The 24,498-nt window shown below is 45.4% G+C and overlaps 1 protein-coding gene and 1 long non-coding RNA gene across 2 annotated transcripts in view; one reads left to right on the top strand and one right to left on the bottom strand.

The window, feature by feature from the left end:
* LOC105496043 (leucine rich repeat containing 55) overlaps window positions 1-10,895 on the top strand; it is a 37,176-nt gene extending 26,281 nt beyond the window's left edge. Inside the window, exon 3 of the mRNA XM_071074613.1 lies at window positions 10,663-10,895. Within this exon, the coding sequence (XP_070930714.1) occupies window positions 10,663-10,721 (59 nt within the window). The 3' untranslated portion in view covers window positions 10,722-10,895. The remainder of the gene's footprint in view (window positions 1-10,662) is intronic.
* LOC105496048 (uncharacterized) lies at window positions 1,057-24,465 on the bottom strand. The gene is made up of 3 exons (XR_011610570.1): window positions 24,422-24,465; window positions 23,146-23,270; window positions 1,057-1,374 (listed from the first exon to the last, which is right to left on the bottom strand). It is a non-coding gene; the product is annotated as an uncharacterized lncRNA (long non-coding RNA).
* Between the last annotated feature and the right edge of the window lie 33 nt (window positions 24,466-24,498).

The raw sequence follows: 24,498 nt of genomic DNA, 5'->3' as shown, positions 1-24,498 counted from the left end.
ATCTCTGCCCAAGGCAAGCTTGAGACTTAGCCAATTGCTATGGCTATGCTCAGAGTTCATTCCAGCAGAGGGTGCTCAGAAGTCCACCCTACAGCCCTCTGAGCTGGCTGCCCTCCCAGTCAGCAGGCAGCCCAGGGGGAATGGCTCCATTGCATTAGACTGGGAGGACAGCTGAAGTCTGTACTGTAGAAAGGCAAGATGACTAGATAGATTCGTCTTTGGAAATGTCTTAAAGTGCGTTTTCCCCCACTTCTCCACGCGCTGACTTGCATGGATGATTCAAGTGTGAATGGGCCTCCTCCTTCAGGAAGCCTTCCTGCAGCACCCCTGCTGGACTAAGGTTCCTAAATCTGTGTTTCTATGCCCCCTGGGCATCCCACTAGCATTGTACACTACACTGAGAGAATGTATTTCCACACCTGTTTCCCCATCCAGACTGAAGGCTGCCTGAGGGAAGTGACCTAGTCTTTTTCATCTTCTATCATCAGCACCCAGTGCCTAGAACACAGCTATCACTTGGGAAAACTGTCATTTTATAGATGAGGAGACCAAGATCCAGGAGAAAGAATGATGTGTCCCCCCCAGGGTCACACAAGTCACTCACTGGCAGGGCCAGGAATCTAACCCACTTCTACTACTTCAAGCTGACACCTTTCCCTGTTGCATCCCCGCCTTCCTGAAGGGATGGGAATGAGTTTGCGATGGGATTCGTTTATCCTGTGGACAAGAGCCTCCAATGACTCTCCGGGGATGCCTAATCACCCCTTTATAAGGAAGGCTCCAGGAGCAAGATCCCAGACTCTCCCATGGGGAGAGCACTTGTAGCCTGTTGTGTCACCTGCCCACCAGCTGGAGAGGCTGACCCTTAGTACCGAGATTAATGAAGAATCCAACCTCAGTTCCAGCAGGAGGTGAGCACACGATGGCAGTTCCTCCCTTCTCTGCACACAGAAAGTTCATCTTCCAGGAAATGGAGAGTTACGGTTCCACCCCGCTCCCTACCCCCAGCTGATGCTTTCTGAGAGTCAACCAGCATTGACTAAATGTGCCGTCTCATTTGGTCATTCAACCCCAGACCATAAGTTTCTTGAAGTCAGGGAAGTATCTTAAGTTTGAATCACAGAATATATTGTTCTAAAGGACCTTTAGGATTCACCTGGTTCCAGCTTCTCTGTTTACACCTGGGAAATGGGGTCCAGAGGGTGGAAGAGACTTGCCATGTGGATGACTGCAGAGCCAGGGTCTGGGCCCTCCTCCCCGGTGTCCCACACGGATCTCTCTGCTCTATGTCTCTGGACTCTGGCCCTGACAAGAAGCCTCCTTGGATCCTTCCAGGCCTGAGAGCAGAGCAGGTCCCTGTGAAGGTGTGTCTGTCTGTTGAAGGGAGAGAGCATGTAAATATTCAGACTGCAAATCTGATCACCTCACTTTCCTGTTGAAGGACTGCAGTGGCTTCACCCCACCCTCATATGAAGTTCATCCTTCCGGATGTGTCCTCCAAGACTGTGACTCCTGATGTTCTCTCCATCCATGGCCCTGTCACTCTGAGCCACAGTCCCTCACTCGACACTTCCCAACTCCTCCCTTACCTTACCAGCTCACTCACGGCTGCTTCCCACCTCTTCACCTGGCCAACTCCTGCTCTTCCTTCAGCTGAATGCCCAGCCTCCTCCTCTGTGAAGCCTTCCCTGGTGCTCTCCCACCCCACACACAACCTCCAAAGCACCCTGGACTTTTGCATTTCCATTCAGCTCACTGTGCTTGCTTATCCTCTCTCTCTCTCCTCTACCCAACCACAGACTCCCCTGGCCTGAAACAGTCTCTCTCTCCCCATCATCAATGTACTTGCAGTCAGGCTCTGTCATCAGCACTCAGAGGATGTTCGACAAATATTGTAAGGTTGTTTGATTGACAAGTGATGACCAATCCCCTTTATGTGTCTTGTTCCTTGACTCAGTGGAACCACAGAGACCACTGAGCATGGGCGCAGAAGGTAGCTCCTGCTAAGGCAGGGACAGTGATGGAACAGGAGCAGCTCATGGAGAAGCCACCTGCCCCACAGGCGTGTCTGTCCAAGAGAGCTGAGGTTCCAGTCTCCAGATCAGTCCAGGATGCACGCAGAGGGGGAAGTCTTCATCTCCCTCTGATCCCCGGCTGCTACTTCCTGAACCTCCTTAGGGCTAAGGGACCGGCAGGCGGGCGGGCGGGCAGTGGGGCTGCCACACGCTCCCACTCCTAGCACATATCCTGTCGCTACCTCTTCTGGCAGGATGTTATTGCAGAGCCCAGGGCTGTTATTGTCAGGAGATGGGCTTTCCTGAGCTCATTAAAGGGCCTCTGTCCTTTCTCCAGGATCAACCCCCCTTTTCCTCTGTCCCCAATCAACACTGAGAGAAAGGGGCCCTGGGGCAACTCCAGGTGGAGCATCACAGCTCCCCTTCCTCCCGCTGCTTCTTTGCTCGGCTGGCTGATCTCTATGATCACAGATGGTCATCGTTCCTATTTGAATGCCTTTGTGTGCCTAGGCATTAATGGCATTTGACTAATTCAGCCCTCACAACACTTATGTAAGATAAATGTTATTATTAATCTCATTTATACAGTAGAGCAGGCTGGGGCTCAGAGAGGTTAAATGATGTGCCCTAACTCACACGGCAAGAAGGAAAAGGAAAAGTAATTCCAATACAGTTCTTCCTGACTCCAACACCCTTTCTCTTGCACCACCCACTTGCTGCCACGAGCTAGTTTTTGTTCTGTGTAAGTGGAGAATTGCAGTGAACGAGGGGAAAAAGGCCTTCCCAGGGGCCAGAATTTCCCTATAGGGAGTCTAGAGGTCACAGGATCTTCCTTATCCTTGGGAAAGAGCTACAACTAAGATGTAACAGTGAGATAGCACCCATCTTGTGTTTGCTCAGGCCTTAAACCAAATCAAAGCACTTCCACCCCTGAAGGAGAGAAGCCATTGGCTCTTCATCATTCATTGGACAAGGCACAAGAAGAATGAAGATAATTAAAAACTGGAAATAATAAGTTGAATTTCTCTTAAGTGATTTTGTGTTGATGGAGCAGAAATGTAGTGACTAAGAGACCACGGCTTGGTTACTACTAGCCGGGTAATCCTGATATATCACACCTACTAGGGACCTCGTTTTCCTAATCTGGGAATCAGGGATAACTACCTCCACCATATAGCATTTGTTATATGAATCCAATGACTCCATGTCTATGAAAGTGCCTTGTAACATGAGGCATACAATCCGTGCCTCATAGATTTGCTGAAAAGATGAAACACTTTGATACATAAAGCACTTAGCACAGTGCCTGGAATTCAAGTGCTCCATAAATCAATGGCAGCTGCTACTTTGTCACAAAGTAATCATTTCTATTAGTGCATTTATTGTTCTGCTGAAGTTGTTTTGCAGTCCTGCAGCACAGCAGACTCTGGGTGAGGAGACAGACTGGGCCTATGAGGTCAACAGCAAGAACCCTCCTGACTTCCACACCCAACAGCTAGAGCCACGCACCATGAAAGAGCAAAACCAGCACCTCCCTACCACCTAATAAAACAGACAGGCCAGCCACAGTCGCTCATGTCTGTAATCCCAACACTTTAGGACGCTGAGGCAGGAGGATCACCTGAGCCCAGGAGTTCAAGACCAGCCTGGGCAACACAGTGAGACCCTGTCTCTACAAAAAGTAAAAAAATAGCCAGGCATGGTGGCACATGCTTATAGTCCCAGCTACTCAAGAGGCTAAGGTAGGAGAGTCACTTGAGCTCAGAAGGTCTAGGCTGAGCTATGATCACATTACTGCACACCAGCCTGAAAGACAGAGTGAGACCCTGTCTCAAAAAGAAAAAGAAGAGAAAGAGATATAGACAGACAAACAAAAGATTCTCTTAGAATAAAGATGTGATGGGAAGAACAGAGCTGCCTGCAGTGGCATTCTCTTTGTTACCACCGGAACTAAGTTTACTACTGGACCCTTATCTGATGCCTAAAGAACCAAAAGCCCTTTACCTACATAATCTCAATCACTATCACATCCCTAGGAGGTAGGGATTGTCATGATTCTCACTTTCCAAAGAAGGAGATCAACTTTGAGAAGTTTAGTGACTTGCCCATGATCACTTAGTGGTGTGATCTGAACCTCAAAATGAATCCAAAGCCTACTTTCTTAAATATTCAAGCCAGGTCCAAAGACCAGTGCATTACTTACTGGCTGTGGCTTGGGATGAGCTTTTCTTGAATTTCCATTTTCCTTGCCTATGACATAAGTACACATAAAACTCACCTTGTAGGACTGCTGTGGCCGTTAGGGTCTTGTGGCCACAGCCCCAACACAATGCCTGACCAAACTGGTGCCTGGTTCTTCTCATCTTTAGGCTACATCAAATTTTCCCAAACCTGCTTGACCATAAGAATTACCTGGCATGCTGAATAAAACCAGATTCCTGAGACCTGCCCCACACCTGCTGAATTCAAATCCTTAGAAAACGGTTTCCAAGAGTCTGTATTTCTTTTTAGAAGTCTCTCATGTTCCGAATTTTTTTTTTTTTTTTTTTTTTTTTGAATACGGAGTCTTGCTCTGCCACCAGGCTGGAGTGCAGTGGCGCGATCTCAGCTCACTGCAACCTCCACGTCCGCATCCCAGGTTCAAGTGATTCTCCTGCCTCAGCCTCCCTAGTAGCTAGGACTACAAGCACGTGCCACCATGCTTAGCTAATTTTTGTGTTTTTAGTAGAGACGGGGTGTTAGCCAGGACGGACTTGATCTCTTGACCTTGTGATCCACCTGCCTCAGCCTCCTAATGTGCTGGGATTACAGTCGTGAGCCACCACACCCGGCCATTCATAATTCTTATAATGAGATAAGCTTGAGACTCAGTGGACCAGTGCTGGCTACACATTAGAATCACTTGGGGGAGCTTTTGAAAAATCCCAATGACAGACCTTGCTGAAGACCCACTGACTTAGAGTCTTGGAGGTGAGCCCAGCCAGACGTCAGGACTTTTCCAAAGTTTCCAGACGATAGCAATGTGCAGCCACAGGGCAGAACCACCGCGTTATGCCAATGCTGTTCACAAGACTTTTGTGCAATGATGGAAGTGTTCCATATCTGTACTGTCCCATGTGGTAAGTACCAACCACATGTGGCTGTAGAGCCCTTGAAAAGTAGCCAGTGCTGCTGAAGAACTAAAATTTTAATTTTATTTAATTTTAAATAATATAAATTTGAATTTGCATAGCCACACGTGGCTATTGGCTACCCTATTGGACCACTGCAGCTCTAGACCTAGGAGGGTACACTGTCCCTCTAGATAACAGGCAGGGACTGAAGAATGAAAATGAGGGGCTCTCCTCCCTTCATAAAAGGGGTGGGAGGCATGCTAAGACATTTCCTTGGAAATCAAAATGTTTTCATGGGCTCCGAGATAACAATTGGTCCTGGTGGTCTGTTCCATTTGGTAAATTCCCACCTGGTCCCTTTCTTGGCTCAACTGAAGAAGGAAAACACCCATCTTCACGCTTCCAACAGGAGCCTTGAAGTTGCAGGAAAAGCCAGGGGGGGCAGGCTGAGGAGACTAGATTCTATTTTAAAGACGTTTTCCTCTTTGGAATGAGCTCCATCCTCCAACAGTGCAGACAGGGCAAAGGTTGTGACTGACATTGTGTTGCTGGACATTAAACAGCCTCCGAGGTCACCCGGCAGCTGGTGGGCATGTCCTGATGGACGGCTCTTAATCGGGCTCACCCCTGCCCCTGGGAACCTTGAGGCCCTGGGGTTGGGGGGAGAAGAGGGAGGCCAGCTGTTGGTGATCACCAGTTGCTTTTCCCTTCCCCCTCCACATGCCCTGCCCCTCTGTGTCACCTCACCCTGCAATGCCCTGTGATGATGGATGTTTCTGAGTTAAAGGGATGGACAGGCAGGCAGGGAGTGTGACTGCAGGGAGCAGACCACCCGGGCAACAACACAGAAAGCTCTGTTGGGTTTCTTCTCCCTGGTGTGAGCTCGTTCCTGGATGACAAGCTGTGATTTCCAACCAAATGTTTTCTTACAGTCACCACACCTATTTGTTTTCTCTCCCCTGGGAATATCTTCAGTGAGGCTTCACAGGGGTCATCTTACTTTAGCTCCATTAGGGCAATGAGACTTCGAGACCGGAGTACAGGGTCATGGAGGTAATACAGAACTGCAGAAGGCCTGGGTTGGGGCAGGGCAAGCTTCTGAGTTCAGTGGCTTCACCCTTAATATGGGATAGCAACACCCACTTAACAAGGTGGTTGTGAAAATAAAACCAGATGATGATTAATAGATGAATGTGGCTGTCAAGCAGCAGGGGTACTCAAGTACAGTTCATCCTTAACAGCCTGCCTCTCCTGCCTCCCCTTCCATCTCCTACACCTCTTCTGCCTCTGCCATCCCTGAGACAGCAAAACCAACCCCTCCTTACCTCCTTTTTTCTTCTAGGAATGTCCACTCATTTGGCTTCCCTGAGCCACGTTGGAAGAAGAAGAATTGTCTTGGGCCACACATGAAATACACTAACACTAACAATAGCTGAAATACACTAACACTAACAATAGCTGAAATATACTAACAATAGCTGAAATACACTAACACTAACAATAGCTGAAATACACTAACACTAACAATAGCTGAAATACACTAACACTAAGGATAGCTGAAATACACTAACACTAACAATAGCTGAAATACACTAACAATAGCTGAAATACACTAACACTAACAATAGCTGAAATACACTAACACTAACAATAGCTGAAATACACTAACACTAACAATAGCTGAAATACACTAACAATAGCTGAAATATACTAACAATAGCTGAAATACACTAACACTAACAATAGCTGAAATATACTAACAATAGCTGAAATACACTAACACTAACAATAGCTGAAATACACTAACACTAACAATAGCTGAAATACACTAACACTAAGGATAGCTGAAATACACTAACACTAACAATAGCTGAAATACACTAACAATAGCTGAAATACACTAACACTAACAATAGCTGAAATACACTAACACTAACAATAGCTGAAATACACTAACAATAGCTGAAATACACTAACACTAACAATAGCTGAAATACACTAACAATAGCTGAAATATACTAACAATAGCTGAAATACACTAACACTAACAATAGCTGAAATACACTAACAATAGCTGAAATACACTAACACTAACAATAGCTGAAATACACTAACACTAACAATAGCTGAAATACACTAACACTAACAATTTCTTTTAGCAGTAGTTAACAGAAAAAAATCACAAGAAAGTCTGAAAATGTTTTAAGAAAGTTGATGAATTTGTGTTGGACCACATTCGAGGCTGTCCTGGGCCACATGCAGCCGTGGGCCGTAGGTTGGACAAGCTTGCTCTACAAGTGTGAAGACAACCAGGATAAAGACTTTTATGATGATCTACTTACACTTAATGAAGAGTAAATATATTTTATTTCCTTATGGTTTTCTTAGTAACATTTTCTTTTCTCTAGCTTCCTTTATTGTAAGAATATGATATATAATACATTTAACATACAAACTATGTGTTAATATGTATGTTATCAATAAGGCTTACCATCACTGGTAGACTATTAGTAGTTTTTGGGGAGTACAAAGTTATACACGGATTTTTGACTGTGCATTGTTTAAGGGTCAACTGTAGTTTAAAGTCTGACCTTCCCTAACTCTGTTCCCTAGGATTTCTTAGCCTTCACTTTTGCCCTTTTTCCTAAATTTTTCTCTTAGTATTTCTCAACCCTAAGCTGTGACCTTTGATCCCTGTGAATTTGTTACCCTAAGAAAATCCCCCAAACACCCTAACAATCCCCAGGCCTGAATGGACCATACACAATGGGAATGGATTCCCCACCTAAACTCAGCCAACCCTCCAGCACCATTTTATCTGCAAACCTTCAGTTCCACTCAAGAAGCATCTGATGTGTGTTACTGGTTTGGTGGCTGAACCTCATGCATGGGGTGGGACAGAAAGAAGGCTATAAAGTCGGTAAGACAGGTGCCCTGCATTCAAAGAACTCCTACCAGTGACAATAACTTACACCACCAGGTTTCAAAGCACTGTTCTGACTACTAGCTCTTAAAACAACCCAATGAAGAGAATGTGGAGATTAGTATGATAATTCCCATATTCCAGATGAAGACATTGAAGTTCAGAGAGTTGAAATGTTTCACTTATGTTCACAAGTAGTAGATGTACAACCAAGTCTCAAAGTCAGATTTTTTAACTCCAAATGATAATTTGCATGCAAAGCACTCATAATATAAACTGAATTATTGATGAGCATTATTCATTATTGTTTATCCAAATTCCATGCCCTTTCCAACAGAAGGGAAAGAGTGCGCATTTTAAAAACAAACAGACTGTGATTAATTACAAACACAGATGTTTAAAGAAACCAGATATTAATATACACTTACAAGCCAAGGAACTATATTCATCTTTTAAGGACTTTGGTAATGAATGTGGGTTGGGAAAACTTTTGGATACTTGATAGTTTTAAAAAGGATAGGATTTGTATGGGGAGAGAGAAGAATCAGGGCCTTCCAGACAGGGGGTACTGAAGTTAGCATGCACATTTTAACAATTTATACAACTCAGCTACAAGGCCAAGCATTGAAGATGCAGAAATAAATAAGGCAAGGTTGCTGCCCTGGAGGAAATTACAATCCAAAGCTGATGCTTTTCTATGGAACTGTCAGGGAGGATATCCAGGAACGTAGGCAACTCGTGCTCAGATACTGAAAGGGCCTTGAATGGCAGTCCAGGGAGTTCGGAGTTTATCCCACAGGCAATGGGTTGTGAAGAGGACTTTTCCTCCAACCCCTTTGTCCTTGTGTTGGACAAAGGGCCCACACATGACATGGCCTCACAGTCCCCCTTTAGCTACCTCCCCCACTACCCCACCCCAAAGCTCATTATTCTGGAAGCAGTTCGGAGAACCAGAAGACAAGGCCGATAAATGTGGTCCTTGGTGACACTCCTCCTTCCCCTCCCCCAAGCCTTTGTTCCTCTCTTTGTCTGGAGATGAAACCTCCCACCCGCCCACCGGCCGGAGCTTCCAGGCTCCCTCCCTTCCCAGCCCCTCCTCCCTCTCAAGCACCCCTGCAAATGGGCTTTATGGTTTCCACAGAAACCAGAGAGGCCCAGCAGCCAGGGGGTCTTTCGCGAAAACACTGTTTGTGCCACCATTTGGGGTGGTGTGAAAGTGCAAAAACAGCTTACAAATGCCTGCCCATCATGCTCTCGATCTGGTCTGGAGGGGAAAGAGGAACTGAGCTCATTTCCACTTCAAAGGGGCTGTGCTGGGTTAAGTCCAAACTCGGCCTGGCAGCCCTAAAGGAATACACATATGCACAGGCACACACACACACACACACACACACACAAAGACACACACACACACACACACACACTCATATACATACCCACACAGCCACACTAATACAAACACAAACACACACACTCATATACATACCCACACAGCCACACTCAAACACAAACATATACACACACACACACTTTCACACATACACACAAATCCACACTCACCAGCCCCGCCTTTCCCAGTACAGCTGGGCTCAGTCCACTAAGAAAACAAACCTCTCATCAGACAGCCCTGCACTTAGAACACCCTCCATACATTCCCAGGATGCAAAAGCCCCTCCAATGACCACACCCTCAGGAGCCCCCAGCCCCCAACCCCTTGTGCCTCAGCCCCCGGTCTTAAAACTGACAGTTGAAAACTTGCTTCTTGCCTCTTTAAGCGCCTGGTGACAGGAGAGTCACAGATGCTTCAGACTGGAAGCCCCCCACCCCTGTCGGCTTTCCCATGTGATCCCAGCAGAAGCCATCGATCCTGCTCAACAGGACAAAGGATGGTGGGCAAGTGATAAATGAAGACAGGAGAGAAACATTTCATTTCCTGCTTTGACGGGTTCCAGCCTGAAGATCCAGACCCCTAAGAGTGTATTCAGGTTGGAAAGGCACCCTCCAAGTACCAGTAATATTTTCAGGGTTCTGCAGATGCTGGACAAGCCAAAGCAGTGCAGGGAATGAAAGTGTGCAGCCTCTATCTTTGTAACAAGTAACATCATTCCAGATTGTACTCATCGGCCATTACAAGGCAGTCTGGAATCTGGTGGGCGGTTCTGCTGTTCCAGCTTAATTTTTTAGTAAATAAAATAATCTAGGGATTAATTCTCATCCAGCACAGTCTGCTTGAGAGACCAGATATTTCTGAGCATCAGGGGGTCTCGGTGGTGGGGAAACACAGAGGCCAAGCCCCTTGAGTCAGTGCTTTATGTAGGCCCCACCCGAACTCCTTGCTTAGTTTACTCCTTACCTCTACTTTGCATTAATTCTTTAGTCCTCAAAGTGAAAATAAGAGATCCCTCCTCTTCCTCTGCCTAGATCTCACCCCTGCATGTGGAGTGGAATTTAAATCTGGTCTTGTCTCTGCTTAAATCATTTATCCACCACCTGAGAGGCAACTTGGTGTAGTAGATTTGGGTTCCAACTCTTCTGGGTCCCTAACCTGACTCTTTCAATTACAATATTGCCTTAGCAAAGTTCATTTAACTCTAATTTTTTTTTTTTTTAGATGGAGTCTCACTCTGTCGCCAGGCTGGAGTGCAATGGCATGACCTTGGCTCACTGTAACCTCCGCTTCCGATTCAAGTGATTTTCCTGCATCAGCCTCCCAAGTAGCTGGAATCACAGGCGCTCACCACCACGCTCAGCTAATTTTTGTATTTTCAGTAGAAACGGGGTTTCACCATGTTGGCCAGGCTGGTCTCGATCTCCTGACCTCATGATCTGCCTCCCAAAGTGCTGGAATTGCTGATGTGGGCCACCGCACCCAGCCTATGTTGCTGTAAATGACAAGAATTCATTTTTTTTTTATGAGAACACATGGACACACGGAGGGGAACAACACACACTGGTGCCTGTCAGAGGGTGGGGGGTGAGAGGAGGGAGAGCACCAGGAAGAATAACTAGTGGATGCTGGTCTTAATACCTGGGTGATGGGATGATCTGCACAGCAAACCACCAGGCACACGTAGTCCTATGTAACAAACCTGCACATGTGCCCCTGAACTTAAAATAAAAGTTGGAAATAAAAAATAAAATACAATAAAAAATGAAGATTTCATTTTTTACGGCCAAATAGTGTTCCATTGTGTATATACACCATATTTTCTTTATTCATCCATTAATGGACACTCAGGTTGATTTCCTATCTTTGCTATGGTGAAATGTGCCACAATAAACATGAGAGTACAGATATCATCTGATAAACTGATTTCCCTTTTCTCTTTTTTTTTTTTTTTTTTTTTTTTGATAAATTCCCAGCAGTGGGATTGCTTGGATCAAATGGTAATTCTATTTTTCATTGTTTGAGAAATCACCATACTGTTTTCCATAGTGTCTGTACTAATTCACACCCGCACCAACAGTGTATAAGAGTCCCCTTTTCTCCACATCCTTGCCAGCGTCTTTGACTCTACATTTTATCTGCAAAATACATAGAATAACATAGGACCCTCTCCTCAAGACAGTTACAGGGATTGTAAGATACCACTAAAATGCCCAGCACAAGTGTGTTCAAAGCACACTGCTTCTCTTCAGTGTGCTGGATAGATGTGAAAGAACATTAATGATGTTCTCTCTCGCCATGTTGTTTATCTCAAGGAGGCAATAGATCTTATACGTGCACATTAATGCCTAGTCTCTCTACATCAGTCCCTCATTACTCATGAAAATTAATTTTGAACCAATTAATTTTGAGTGCCTAATGTGTGTTCTCAGCACAAAGATCCAAGCAAAACTGTGAAGTACAAAAAAGAAAAATCTCATTGTTACTTATGTACAAACAATTTACTGAGCAATTTGACCCCACATACAAGTGTTGCAGACGACCAGAGGGTGAGTAAAATGCAATCACTTTCAACCAACAGTACAATATTGTAGTTGAGAAATCCTCAGACCCTGGATCCCATCCACCCTCATTCAAATCCCAACTATCCCTTGCTGGCTATGATTTCGTGTTTGGCAGGTTACGTCATCCTCTGAACATCAGTTTCCTCATCTGTATAATGGAGGTATAATGGGGCTGATCACAATAGACCCTGTGCCTCCCGGAATTAAATGAAATTAAAGCCCATGAAATACTCTAGCTGAGGAAGTGTCCAGCTTGGAAAGTGCTCAATTGACTTTGCTGCTGGTGCTGCTGCTGTTGTTATTATTATTACTAGTGATACCACTTAAGTCTAGAACAATTCGATCACAAAATAATACAGTAGAGAATAGAAGGATAGGGAGAATAGTGAAGAGTCCAGGGGACCCTGGGAACCTCACTTGCCCTTTCCAGGTCTTTGTTACATAAAGTTAAATGGAGCAGTGAGACCCAATGATCCTTCATCACGCAGTGGCTTCAAGGAGTACTCAAGAAGTAAGGGTCACAAACAAACAACAAAAACAAAACTACCAAGGAACTCATAAAGCTTACAGTTCATCTGGAGTCCTCCCACTCACCTTGGTTCCCTGACTGCCAAATATTTTTCCGGAAAGCTCCAGTTGCTCCTCCCTGTGCCTTCCCCTCCTCCCCGCCACCTTCCTCCTCCTGGGGAAGCAGAAGTTCCTGAGGGCCAGAGAGGAGGTCAGAGATCTCCACCGGCCTGGCCAAGAGTCACCAGGACAGCTTCCTGCCAGCAGTCTTCAGTAAGGGGCTGCCTATCCCGGGGAAACCCAAATAAAGTCACCTCTCCACCCGAGAGTATTTTGCCCTTTAAGGAAAGATTGTATTTGGAGCCCAGAATATATTTATGGCTTCATGAAAATTTAATCCAACCTTTTACGGACAGGGTCAGCATCAAAGGGGCCTGCCCAGGCCCATCTACTACCACTTTCATAGGCAGACCTGTGCCTGGGTCCTGAATAAATTATGAAGTCACTGAACTTTGTTTCTGATGAGCCCCTTTTTGTTCTTTCTTCCCTTTTCTACCTCCAATCCCACCCAAGTCTTCTACACCATGGCCAAGCACCCTTACAATCTAACTCCATCCTGTCTTTTCAAAGACAGGGCTCCAAGTAATTATTCCAAATGACTATCTAATATAGCTTAATACATTTCCACCCTAGAAAAGAAAAGTTTAAAGAAGATACCTAATAAGCATTTGTGTGTTCAGAATTTTACTCTCACAACAACCTGTAAGTAGGTACAACTGCCACCTCTACTTGGCTGACAACTAAGGCTCAGAGGTGTTCTCTAACTCATCCATAGACTCAATTGCTGGTAAGGGAAGAGCTGACAATTCAGCTGAGGTCTCTGTGAGTCCAAAGCCATATGCATCTCAGGATACCAAAATAGACCAAAAGACAGAGGAATTTCTGGCATCGCTAGGTGTCTAAAGGAATCTGCAGGGAGAGACAGAAGTCTGAGAAATCTCCCTCAAGGAACTAAAAGTAGATCTACCATTTGATCCAGCAATCCCACTAATGGATATCTACCCAAAGGAAAAGAAGCCATTACACAAAAAAGATACTTGCACACGCATGTTTATAGCAGCACAACCCACAATTGCAAAAATATGGACCCAGCCCAAATGCCTATCAACCGACAAGTGAATAAAGAAAATAAAGAAACTGTGGCATATACACATGCATACTATATATATATGTATATATATACACACCATATATATAATTGTGGCATATATGTGTGTGTATATATATATACACCATGGAATACTACTCAGTCATAAAAAGGAAAAAAATAATGACATTCACAGCAACCTTGATGGAATTGGAGACTATTATTCTAAGTGAAGTAACTCAGGAATGGAAAACAAACATCATATGTTCTCACTCGTAAGTGGGAGCTAAGCTATGAGGACGCAAAGACATAAGAATGATACAATGGACTTTGGGGACTCAGGGGAAAGAATGGGAAGGGGGTGAGGGATAAAAGACTACACATTGGGTACGGTGTACACTGGTCAGGTGATAGGTTCACCAAAATCTCAGAAATCACCACTAAAGAACTTATTCATGTAACCAAACACCACCTGTTCCCCAAAAAACCTATTAAAATTAAAAAGAAGTTTCAGGAATCTCTATCACACCCTGTAAGTCAGCTTCCAACGCTTCCTTCTCCTGGAACCAGATCGATCTGGGTCTGTGCATGACTGAGGTGTCAGGCAGGACAGCCTCACTCTAGGACATTTCTGATGGTAATAGTTAGCCACGTTTCAGCATCCAAAAAAGAGAATGCACTGGACTTCTCAGCGATTTTAGGAAAGGAAGGCAAGAGATTTCGACATACTAGGTAAATTTCTGACATTCCATTAGATAGATAGGTGGATAGGTAGAGAGAGAGAGAGAGAGAGTATGAATACAGATTGAGAGTTTTCATGCCACAAGTTTCATGTCAATTAAAAATAATCCAGTGGGACTCAGGAGCATGGCATGGTGAAACTGGCACGAATTTTACAATTAGGCAAACCCAGCTTTGAATCCTGGCATGGCCGTGTACTGATCACATGACCTTGAGCAAATTGCCTATCATTTACTGAGCTTCAGTTACCTCTTCTGCAAAAATGAGATGATAATGCCTCCTTTTACAAAGTTATTCAAAGGATTTGGGATTGTTTATGTAAAACACCTAACAGTGTGCTGAGAGTGGCAGATGTTCAGCAACCAGACACATCCCCAGGCTGAATGGGGGCCAAGAAGCACTTCACCCATTCCATCCTTATCTCTCAAAGTCCAGGGCAGTTCCAAATAAAAGGCAGAGATTTTCACCAACCAAAGCAGCTGCTCTGGCCTTCCTGGAATAGGCCTCTGCCTCAGAGCCCTTCGTTGACCACCCATGTTTCCACCGTTGAACGTTTACAGGAGAACATTCAGCCTCCCCTTGTGGTTGATGGAGCTCTTAAATCCCCCTCCAGCCTCACCTCCTGCCATTCCCCTCTCCCACTCACACACCTCCAGCCAGATGCTCAGTGCACCATTCACCAGACACGGTATTCTGTGGCTTTGATCACCGTTCCCATTTCCTGAAGTGTCCTCCTAGCCCTCCATCTAAAGAACTCTCTGTCATCCTTAGGAGCCCAGCCTAAATCCATCAAGCGGAATTAACCACTACCTTCTCTGTGGTCCCATCACACTTTACAATGAATGGAGAAGAGGAGGGGTGGGGGCAAGGCGCACAACTTGCTAAGCTCCCACTGTGCACCACTAGCTACTCCACAGACTCTAACCACCACATGAGTTAAGCCTTATCCCCACTTTGCAGATGGGAAAACTAGTTCACAGAGCCCAGCATATGATCCTGAGGTCAAAAGGCTCCAAGGCCCCTTTCCCCTACTTACCATACTCCATGGACACATCGACATGGTCCTGTCTGTCTCCCACACTAGACTGAGTTTTCTGTAAACAGAGTTCATAATTTCATCATCTCTGAAACCTCCCATCCCCCTCGGCTCAGCCTCAAGCCCAGTCCCTGACACCTAGCAAGCCCTACTAACATTCAGCATGCATAGGGAGCTGCTGGGTCATCTGTCTATTTATTATAGTGACTGGATGGAAAGAATCTGGATCACTGAGGAAGAGCATTTCCAGGCTGAATGTCTCAGCTTTCTTCATGGACACCAGTTCGCTGGTGGGAGGCTTTAACCTTGACAACCATCCACTTTTGGGGGCTTGAAGAAAGACTTCCTGTATATCTTTTAATTGCATTCATTTTAAAGGAAACTCTAAATTTTTAATACAAAAAGCCCAAGTGTACGATGATCTCTGAACTGGCCATCACACTTTGTAAAGATAGGCCATGGGACCAGGAAGGACTGCGGCTCAGCCAGGACTGCGCACCTTGGGGAAGCTTTCCCAAGTTCTAGAAACCAACGTCCAAGGAAACCAACAACCTTGTGGCCAACCTTTGGCACATCTGTGGCACGCAAGCTTTTTTTTAAGCAGACTCACTATGTTTGAGGATCTGCCCACAATCTGAGCACCACCTTCCAAGTTAGAAGCTAGAATTCACTTTCCCAGATCCCTTTGCCACTAGTGCTAGCATTGACCTCGGCTCCACCATCCACCAAGTGTGAAAATTCACTTTGAAAGAAACCACCTGAGGATCCAGGAGCTGCATGAAGCCGATTTTCTGTCTAAGGAGGGAAAGTAGCAGAGAACCTTCAAGGTCTCAGAGACAGCTGCGGTGAAAGTTCTGGAGATCCAGTCCCAGGCAGAACTTCACTGTGCAAGCAGAGAAGTCCCTACTAGAGACACATAATTCACAGATGACTCCTTCCTGCAGCCCAATGCTCCAGAGATTCTGTGAGTTCCCTGAGTTCCTTTATCAAATTCATTTTCTGCATAAATAGCTGAGAGGGGTACTGTTTACATCTTGTATTGTAAAGAGGGGTATTGTTTACATCTAAGATTCCCGAAGGATGCAAACGGCATGCCTGCCAGCCTAACAAAATCAAACCTCATCGGACTGAATAGACCTCACAGCAATATCTCCACCTAAACTGGGATCTCATGTGCCTGGAACATGCTGAGCAGAAAATAAGTATGTGCTGAAATACGATGAAGAAAAGCCACAAGACTCCTTGTTCACAGGTTGAATCTTGGACTCTGAGACCCTGCACTGAAGAAGGGAAAGGACAGCTCCCACCCCGTATGCTAAATAAGTCTCTGCAGTGCAGTGGGCTGTCTTTGTGACTCAGAAGCTGGTTCTGAAAATCTTCTTTCGGAAGGAGTTTCCAGAAATGGTTGGAACAATGGCAGCATCGCTAGATAGAAGTCTCTCACCTCCCACAGAAGCGACTTTGAGGGACAACATATTTTTGAATTTGCAATTTTGGAATGTTTGCTAAAACATCCCTTCCATCGTAGGGTGTCACAGAAAGCACTGAGTCTCAGGAGAGCAGAATTTAGTTCCAATTCTGCCCCCAGCCTCCAATGTGTTTGAATTATTTCCCCCTTCTTTGGGCCTCAGTTTCCCTGTCTGTAAAATCAGAAGGTTGATCTTTGCTCCCCATTGCCTCTTTCAGGCTCTTTCTCCTTCAAAAAGCTGATTCCTTTGACACCTATGCCATTCAACCAGGGTGTCCAGGCACAGCTGTACAGGTTATACGAGTAGGTTGCGTCCTGGCCAAGGATGCCCACCTGAGAGGTAAGTAAAATCCAGCCCACATCCCCACAGGTGTCACCCTTGGGTGGGGCTGCTTCCACTGGAGGAAGACTAGTTTTTCCTAATTTGTATAAAGGCATCATACGAACTAGCCATGGCCCCAATTTCAGCTATTTTATACCCTTGCCCTCCTCCTCACTGGGGTCATTCTACCCACCTCTTAGTCATCCTTCCTCCTTCACTGAAGACTTTAGGTCCTGGTTACAATCATGTTCACTGCCCTCTTCCTACAATAATTCTTAAAACTTCAATATCTGTATGTGCAACTCAACCAGCCACTTGGTCTTGTTCTTTGATGTCTTCTACCCCACCAACCTTTGTCCTCACTCCACTGCAGCCACCCACTCAACAGCCACACCATAGACCATGACATAGTCAGAAATCTCTATTTCCAAATCCTTCTATTTGACCTTCACTTCCAGTCCTTCCAGCTCATTTGCTCTGGTACCCTTCATCCCCCTACTTCTGGCCTCTTATCTTGACCACTAACCCATTGATCTCACCACACACCCACCCTCTAGCAGCCACTTCCTGCCTTTGTTTACCTTCCTTACATAAATTAGATTCCATTGTCCTTCTTCACAATTACTCTCACAAACAACCCCAATGCCCTCGAACCTCTTTCCTCTGTCACAGTCCCCTTGCAAAACTCCAACATGTGATTATCACCGTCTCTGTGCCTATGTTGCAGCATCTAAATGTCGCCAGAGAACTTCACACAACCTGGCTAAGTGATTTCACTTTAAATTCATGGACACAAATCTCAGGTGGAAAATTGGAGCTGGAAGCTTCGCTAGGAATTCTTGTTTTTTCATTGCCCAAGATAGTACTTTATCCCCCTAAAATTTTCTAGACCCTGTTCCCTACCCCACGTTCAGCTGATGATCCCATTTTACAATTCACTTAGAAATGGGAGGTCACAAAGCCAGGACTTCCTAATCTTCCTACCACCAAACTCTACCAACCTATCTGCTTCTTAACCCATCCTCTCCTACATCCTTTGTAGTGCACTGAAGGAAATGTCCTCTCTTCCTAGCAAAGGCTGACCCTCCCACATGTGCTCCTGCCTGCGTCCCATCTGTCTTTCTTGAAGGTTTTTCTCTTCCAGTCGTCTCTTCTCCACAAAAGCATCATTCTCTTCATGGCTCATTCTTGCCCTCACCCTCACTCATAGTTTTGATCTTTCTTAGATTGTTACTAGCACACAAACATGCCCTTGTATCTTTAATTTTTTAAAGCCCTTCTCTAGCTATTGCCCATTTCTCTCCTTATCTTCCCAGCAAAACTGCTTTGTTTTGGAATGTTTGTTTGTTTGTTTGTTTGAAACAGAACCTTGCTCTGTCACCCAGGCTAGAGTGTAGTGGCACAATCTCGGCTCAGTGCAATTTCCGCCTCCCAGGTTCAAGCGATTCTCATGCCTCGGTCTCCTGACTAGCTCCACACCTGCCTAATTTTTGTATTTTTAGTAGAGATGAGGTTTCACCATGTTGGCCAGGCTGGTTTCAAACTCCTGACCTCAAGTGATCTGTCTGCCTTGGCCTCCCAAAGTGGTAAAACTGTTGAAAAGAGTTGTTTTCACAAGCATTCTCCAATCCTCCTATCCACTCTTCAGCTCTCTGCAGTCTGTCTTCTACTGTCTGTCTTCTATGAACACAACCCATAGTCTGTCTTCTATGAACACAGTTCATTGTAACCCCTGGCCCATGTCACCAAATCCAGTGGATCATTTTCTGGTTTCCTCTTATCTGACCTCTCAGTAGGACTCTTCACAGTTTCATCTCTATAATGCTCAGATTTTTATCATCAGTCCAGACCTCTCTTCCATTACATATCAAACTGCCTTCTCAACATCTCCACTTGAATGTCTTATTAACATCTCAGGGATGATATGGTGATGTAGCTAAAACCTAAGCTATTCTTTCTCCAGCCTTCCCTATCTCACTAAGTGGTATCACCCTCTTCCCAGTTGCTCAAGTCCGAAACTTTGGATAATTCCTTCTTTCTCACCCCCTCATCCACCCACTCACTCAAACCTAGGCAGTCAGAAGCCCTATTCATTCTGCATCAAAAATATGGCTCAAACCTGCCTCTCTTCCCAGTCGCTGTGGAAAACACCCTAATGTGACCCACCAACATCCCTCATCTTGGCCTCTGAAGTAGCTTCCTAACTGGTCTCTTTGCTTTCCCTCATACTCCCCTTCAACTCATTCTCTATGCAACAGCTTAAGGAACAATTTTAAATGCAAATTAGATTGTGTCATTTTTTCTGATGATTTCTCATTGCATTTAATAAAGTCACACTTCTTACCACAACCTTCAAGGTCCTACATGACCTGGCCCCTTCTTGTCTGTCTTTGTCTCAGGCCATCCCCTGCCTGGCTTCCTGGGACTAGCCTTCCAGTTGCCCTGACAACCTTCCCAGAACCTACTATGATATTTCTTGCTTCACAGTCTCTGCATTTGCTGTTTTCTGCATCTGGGACTCTCTGAGCCTCCCTTGCACAGAGCAGGCTCATTCTCATTCTTCAGATGTCAACAGAAAGGTCAGCTTCCAAGATGGCCTACCCTAAGCACCATTTCTGAAGTTGTACTTAATATTATTTTCTACTTCAGATGTTGTTTCCTTCATAGTGTGTTCCATAACTGGCCATTTAATAAAATGGCTAGTTTATGTATCTGTGTATTTTCTATCTTTCCCTACAAAAATGCTAAGCTACGCAAGGTCTATCTCATCACTATAATCTCGGTGGCTAGCTGAGTGAGCGGCATACAGTAAATGTTCAACAAGTATTTGATGAATGAATGAACGAATGAATGAGTCATCATGATTTGTCCCCAGTCTAATCCTTCCTCCTTTATTCCACATTCCCTTGTATGGATACCCTACACATGAGCTAGTCAACCTGCTCCTCAGACCTCCTATGCTCTTCCTTGCCCTCTTTCACACTGTCTCCTCAGGCTGGATGCCTCCTACCACCCCCATTCCACATTCAAGTCACCGAAATCCTAGTTATCCTTTCAGGCCCGTCTTCAGCTCTAATGCCTGAGATTCCACCATTAGCCATTCTTAGAATTATAGAATGTCAGCCCTTATAGACGATGGTTCAAAATTGCATTTTTCATTTCAAATTCCAAAGCCATCTACAATATAGAAAGGAGGAAACTTGGTGACGTGGAAAGTAAACAGGCCTGAAAATCAAGAGAACCGTGCCAGCCAAATCAACCACTACTTAGCAATGGACCAGTGTCCCGGGGCCCCACTTTCTTTACCAGTGAAGTGGGACTGGAGGGACAATTCTGTGCAGCTCAGTTATGTGGCATTCCTCACGTCAGCCCACTGAGCTGCTCCTGAAACCATGAGAGTAGGAATGACTTCCTTCTCCAGCCTGCAATTGTCTATCTTTAGTCAATTCCTTTGGTAATTGGTGTGTTGCTTTTTCCAAGCAGAAAAATAGCTTATTATCTGCACAGCAAGTAACCACCACCTTGCAGGGACCCTGACAGTGCCCCAGTACAGAGCTTGCAACCAGCCGAATCCTAAGAATCCTCAAGGGCTTCCAGGTCTCATCCTGGAAGCCAGCTAACCACCATATTAGTGTATCTGTTTTCCTAAGGGCAAGGGTTGCATCCATTATCTTCATTCCTGGCACGTTGCAGTGACAGTCCTCAGACTCTGGGTCACTAGCCAGCCCTGCTACCAGAGTCTTTTTTCTGCCAGAGACCAGACCCAGTCCACGTAGAGTAAAAGTCTGGGTCTTTCTCTTTCTTTCTTTTTTTTTTTTTTTTTTTTTTTTTGAGACTGAGTCTCACTGCGTCACACAGGCTGGACTGCAATCGCACAGTCTTGGTTCACTGCAACCCCCACCTCCCTGGGTCCCTCTCTTATCATCAGAGGCAGTTTCATCCCTATCATACAGGAAGACCTAGTGACCTTAGGAACATATTCCAGACCCAGAAGAAAGACTGCCAAATCCTCCTGGATGCCCTTAAATGTGGCCCAGATTTTCTCAGGGAACGGAAGAGAAGTTTTCCTTGAGTATTTTTATACAGGGGGAAATCCAAGATCTTATTTTCTATTCAATCGGTACATCCCCCACCCCCACCACAAGAGTCTTTCCTCCATGAACAGTGGATGTTCAGACATGGATTCCCAGAAACTGTTTGACTCAGTGTCAGCTCCAGTTGGCTCACCAATAACTTCCCCAGGAAGCCAACCAGCTTTGCAAACCATCATCCAGCCAAAGAGACCTGAAGACATAGTTTCCAGCATGAACCCTGAACAGGTCGCCACAATGCCATAATTTGAGAAATTCTACTGAGAAGATCAGAAGAGCCCCTGGACCATGGTCCAGCCCATCCTTTGTTCTGTCACTGAGTCCCCAGAGGGCAGCTCTTAGGAACCAGAACATTTGGGTTAATTGGGTCAGGGGTTAATAATCTTAGTACTCATCAATCCCAGTGTGTCTCTTGTAGCACCAGTCTTAACTTCATCTTTCTGGGCTGTTTTAAAAGCAATCAACTTGTTTGCTGTAAGCAAAACCAGCTTTTCTCACCTTTTCTCTTGCACTTTCTCTATTCAGTTGTTCAATTATTTAAGAAAACATCCTTTGAGCACCTGACTATGCATAAACGTAGCCCTAGTCCAGAGGAGCTGCCCAGAGAGCAGAAGAGATGAGAAGGAATACAGAGCCCAGACAGAGTGGCCAAATCAGGGCTTTTCTAGAGACCTGTTCCCTGTGCTCAGGGGACAAGGGGCTGGGAGTACTAGGGTGCTGGCTAAGTGGGGTACTTCAAGTAGGTTTGAGGAATCCATTTCTGACTATCCACTGTCCATGTAAGAAGCAGCCTCAAGTAGCAAGAGATGTGCCATACAACTAAGTAATAAAGTACAGAACAATATCGGGGGAGATGCTCACTGAGCACAAATAGTCCTTTGTCTCATGTCCTCAGGTTTCCAGTTATTTAGGCAAGAAAATGCACCCTAAGGTGGCTTTGGAAGTAGGAGAATGCCAGACATTTACACCCCTGTGGAACTGAACGTGGGCCTGTGCGTTGAGCCAGTGCACTAGCCCTGTCTTGGGACCCCTTTGTGGTGCAGACCAGAATATGGGTGTTTGTCCCCTCTGCATCCTGTACTTCCTCTGCAATATGCTTACTGCACTTTATTATTGATTGTTAAACTCCAAAAGAGCAGGAATCACTTGCATATCCTGTATTGCCTCTTCTCATTATCAAGCATGTGCCTGATATATGGACATAGAAAGATATTTCTACACGGGACAAAATACCTGACCAATGCTCCTCCAAACCTTCAAGGTCATCAAAAACAAAACCTGTGAAACTGCCACAGCCAAGAGAAGTCTGAGACATGATGACTAAATGTGAAGTGGTATTCTGCATGAGATCCTGGGACAGAGAAAGAACATGAGCTAAAAAAGTAAGGAAGTCTGAACAAAGGATGGACTTTGGTTCATAGTGAGGTATCAATAGGGTTCATTAATTGTGGCAAGCACGTCCTGCTAATCTAAGATGCTAATAGTAAAGGAAACTGGGTGTGGAATATATGAGGACTCTGTATTCTATCAGCAATTTTTCTGTAAGTCTAAAAGTCTTCTGCAGTAAAAGGTTTATTAACAAAACCTCGAATGATCCTCAAGCACCTTTGTGCCTTCCTGCTTCCCAGTTGGTGGCTCATGATGGATCTTACTCTCCACTTGCCCTGTGTATTCTCAATAAGAGACTCCCTCTCCTTTCTAAGCCTAGAGTCACAGAACACGCTTTTGCCTGGCAGTGAGAAACCTGAGATCTAGTCCCACTTCTGCCACCATCCCACTGTATGACCATGTGTCAATCATTTCCCCCTCCCAACCATGGGCCTCAGTTTACCCCTCTGTTCAATGAGAAAGTAAGACTAGAAGGTGCTTCTAGTTGGTCCATGAAGGCATGGATGGTGTGTCTCGTTCACGGCAGCATCTCCAGCTCCTAAGACAGTCCCAGGCACGAAGCAGACACTGAAAAAAAAAAAACAAAAAACCAAGATTCAGTGAATAAATGAATGAGCACTGCACTGATACTCCAACACTCTAACTAGAAATGGAAACTTCTAGAGTGAGCTCAGCATCTGAGAACCTCCTTTCTTATGCACTTGATTTCAAGCTCCCTGGGTCACATCTTTGTGTCTGTCTCCAATGCTGTGTATGGAGACTTTATAAGCATTTGCGCAATGATTGAGAGGAGCTGGACCTGCCAGATCAGGCCCTGCAAGTGTTGAACTCCTTGGAATGCAGACAGGGTGTCTGTTGAGATGGTAGGAAGGTGTGTCACGTCTAAAGCTTATTGCGCTGGGGGTCATCCCGGCTTCTGAAGTTGGGGAGGATCTTCCCACGGAATCCATCTGCCCCTTTTTAACAAACTCAGAGTGAAAGGGCCTGGGCCTCCCAGCCCCTGGTTAGGAGATCCTGGCAGATAACTTAGAGGAAGATAGCTCAAACCCAGGAAGGGAAGAAACTGGAAGTGACAAAAAAAAAAAGAACAGAAAGCCCTGCACACTCCCCAATCAATTGTCTAGAGACCTGCATTCCTGGATTTTAGTCCCAGCCCCCAGTATTCTCCGCATCCACGCCATGAGAACTGGGCAAGATTTTCTCTGTGCCTCTAACTGGCCAACCTCCCAGAGTTGGGGTGGGGGTGAGTAAAAACAAGGATGAGTGTTCTTTCCGGTTCCTCACAGGGGCTGTGTTCTCCGTGGGCAATTCCTCTGCCCAGAACATTTTCTCCACTAACCGCTCACACTCCACGCTTCAGAGCAGGCTCCAGGCAGGCACCGTGGCTGTAAAGTCTCCCCTGACACCCTGCCTGATTCATTCCATTGTCCCCATGACAGGCCCTGGAACACTTCACACATTCCCTTAGAACTCAACATCCTGGGCTGTAATCTTTCACTGTCTGCCTCCACCAGCCAACTGCGAGCCCGCTGGAGGCCGCTCACCGTTTGGTCCTGCATCCAGCATAGTGCTTGGCACGTACGTGATAAATAAGGACTTGCGGAACAAACAGATGAATGAATGGGTGAATAAATGAAGGCATGTGTGAACCAGTGAATTAGTAAGTGCTGTCACAGCCAAGGGAAAGCTAAAACCCTATCATGTTTTGGATAGCTTACCTCAGATTTCCCAGGAGACTTGCTGAGGTTTTTTTACAGCATCTGTAAAAATAATAGTAATAGTAGCTCCAATAGCC

Source organism: Macaca nemestrina, chromosome 12, assembly GCF_043159975.1.
Source record: "Macaca nemestrina isolate mMacNem1 chromosome 12, mMacNem.hap1, whole genome shotgun sequence".
NCBI lineage: Eukaryota > Metazoa > Chordata > Mammalia > Primates > Cercopithecidae > Macaca > Macaca nemestrina.
The sequence above is the reverse complement of the archived record's forward strand: the minus strand, read 5'-3'. Positions and strand labels throughout refer to the sequence as shown.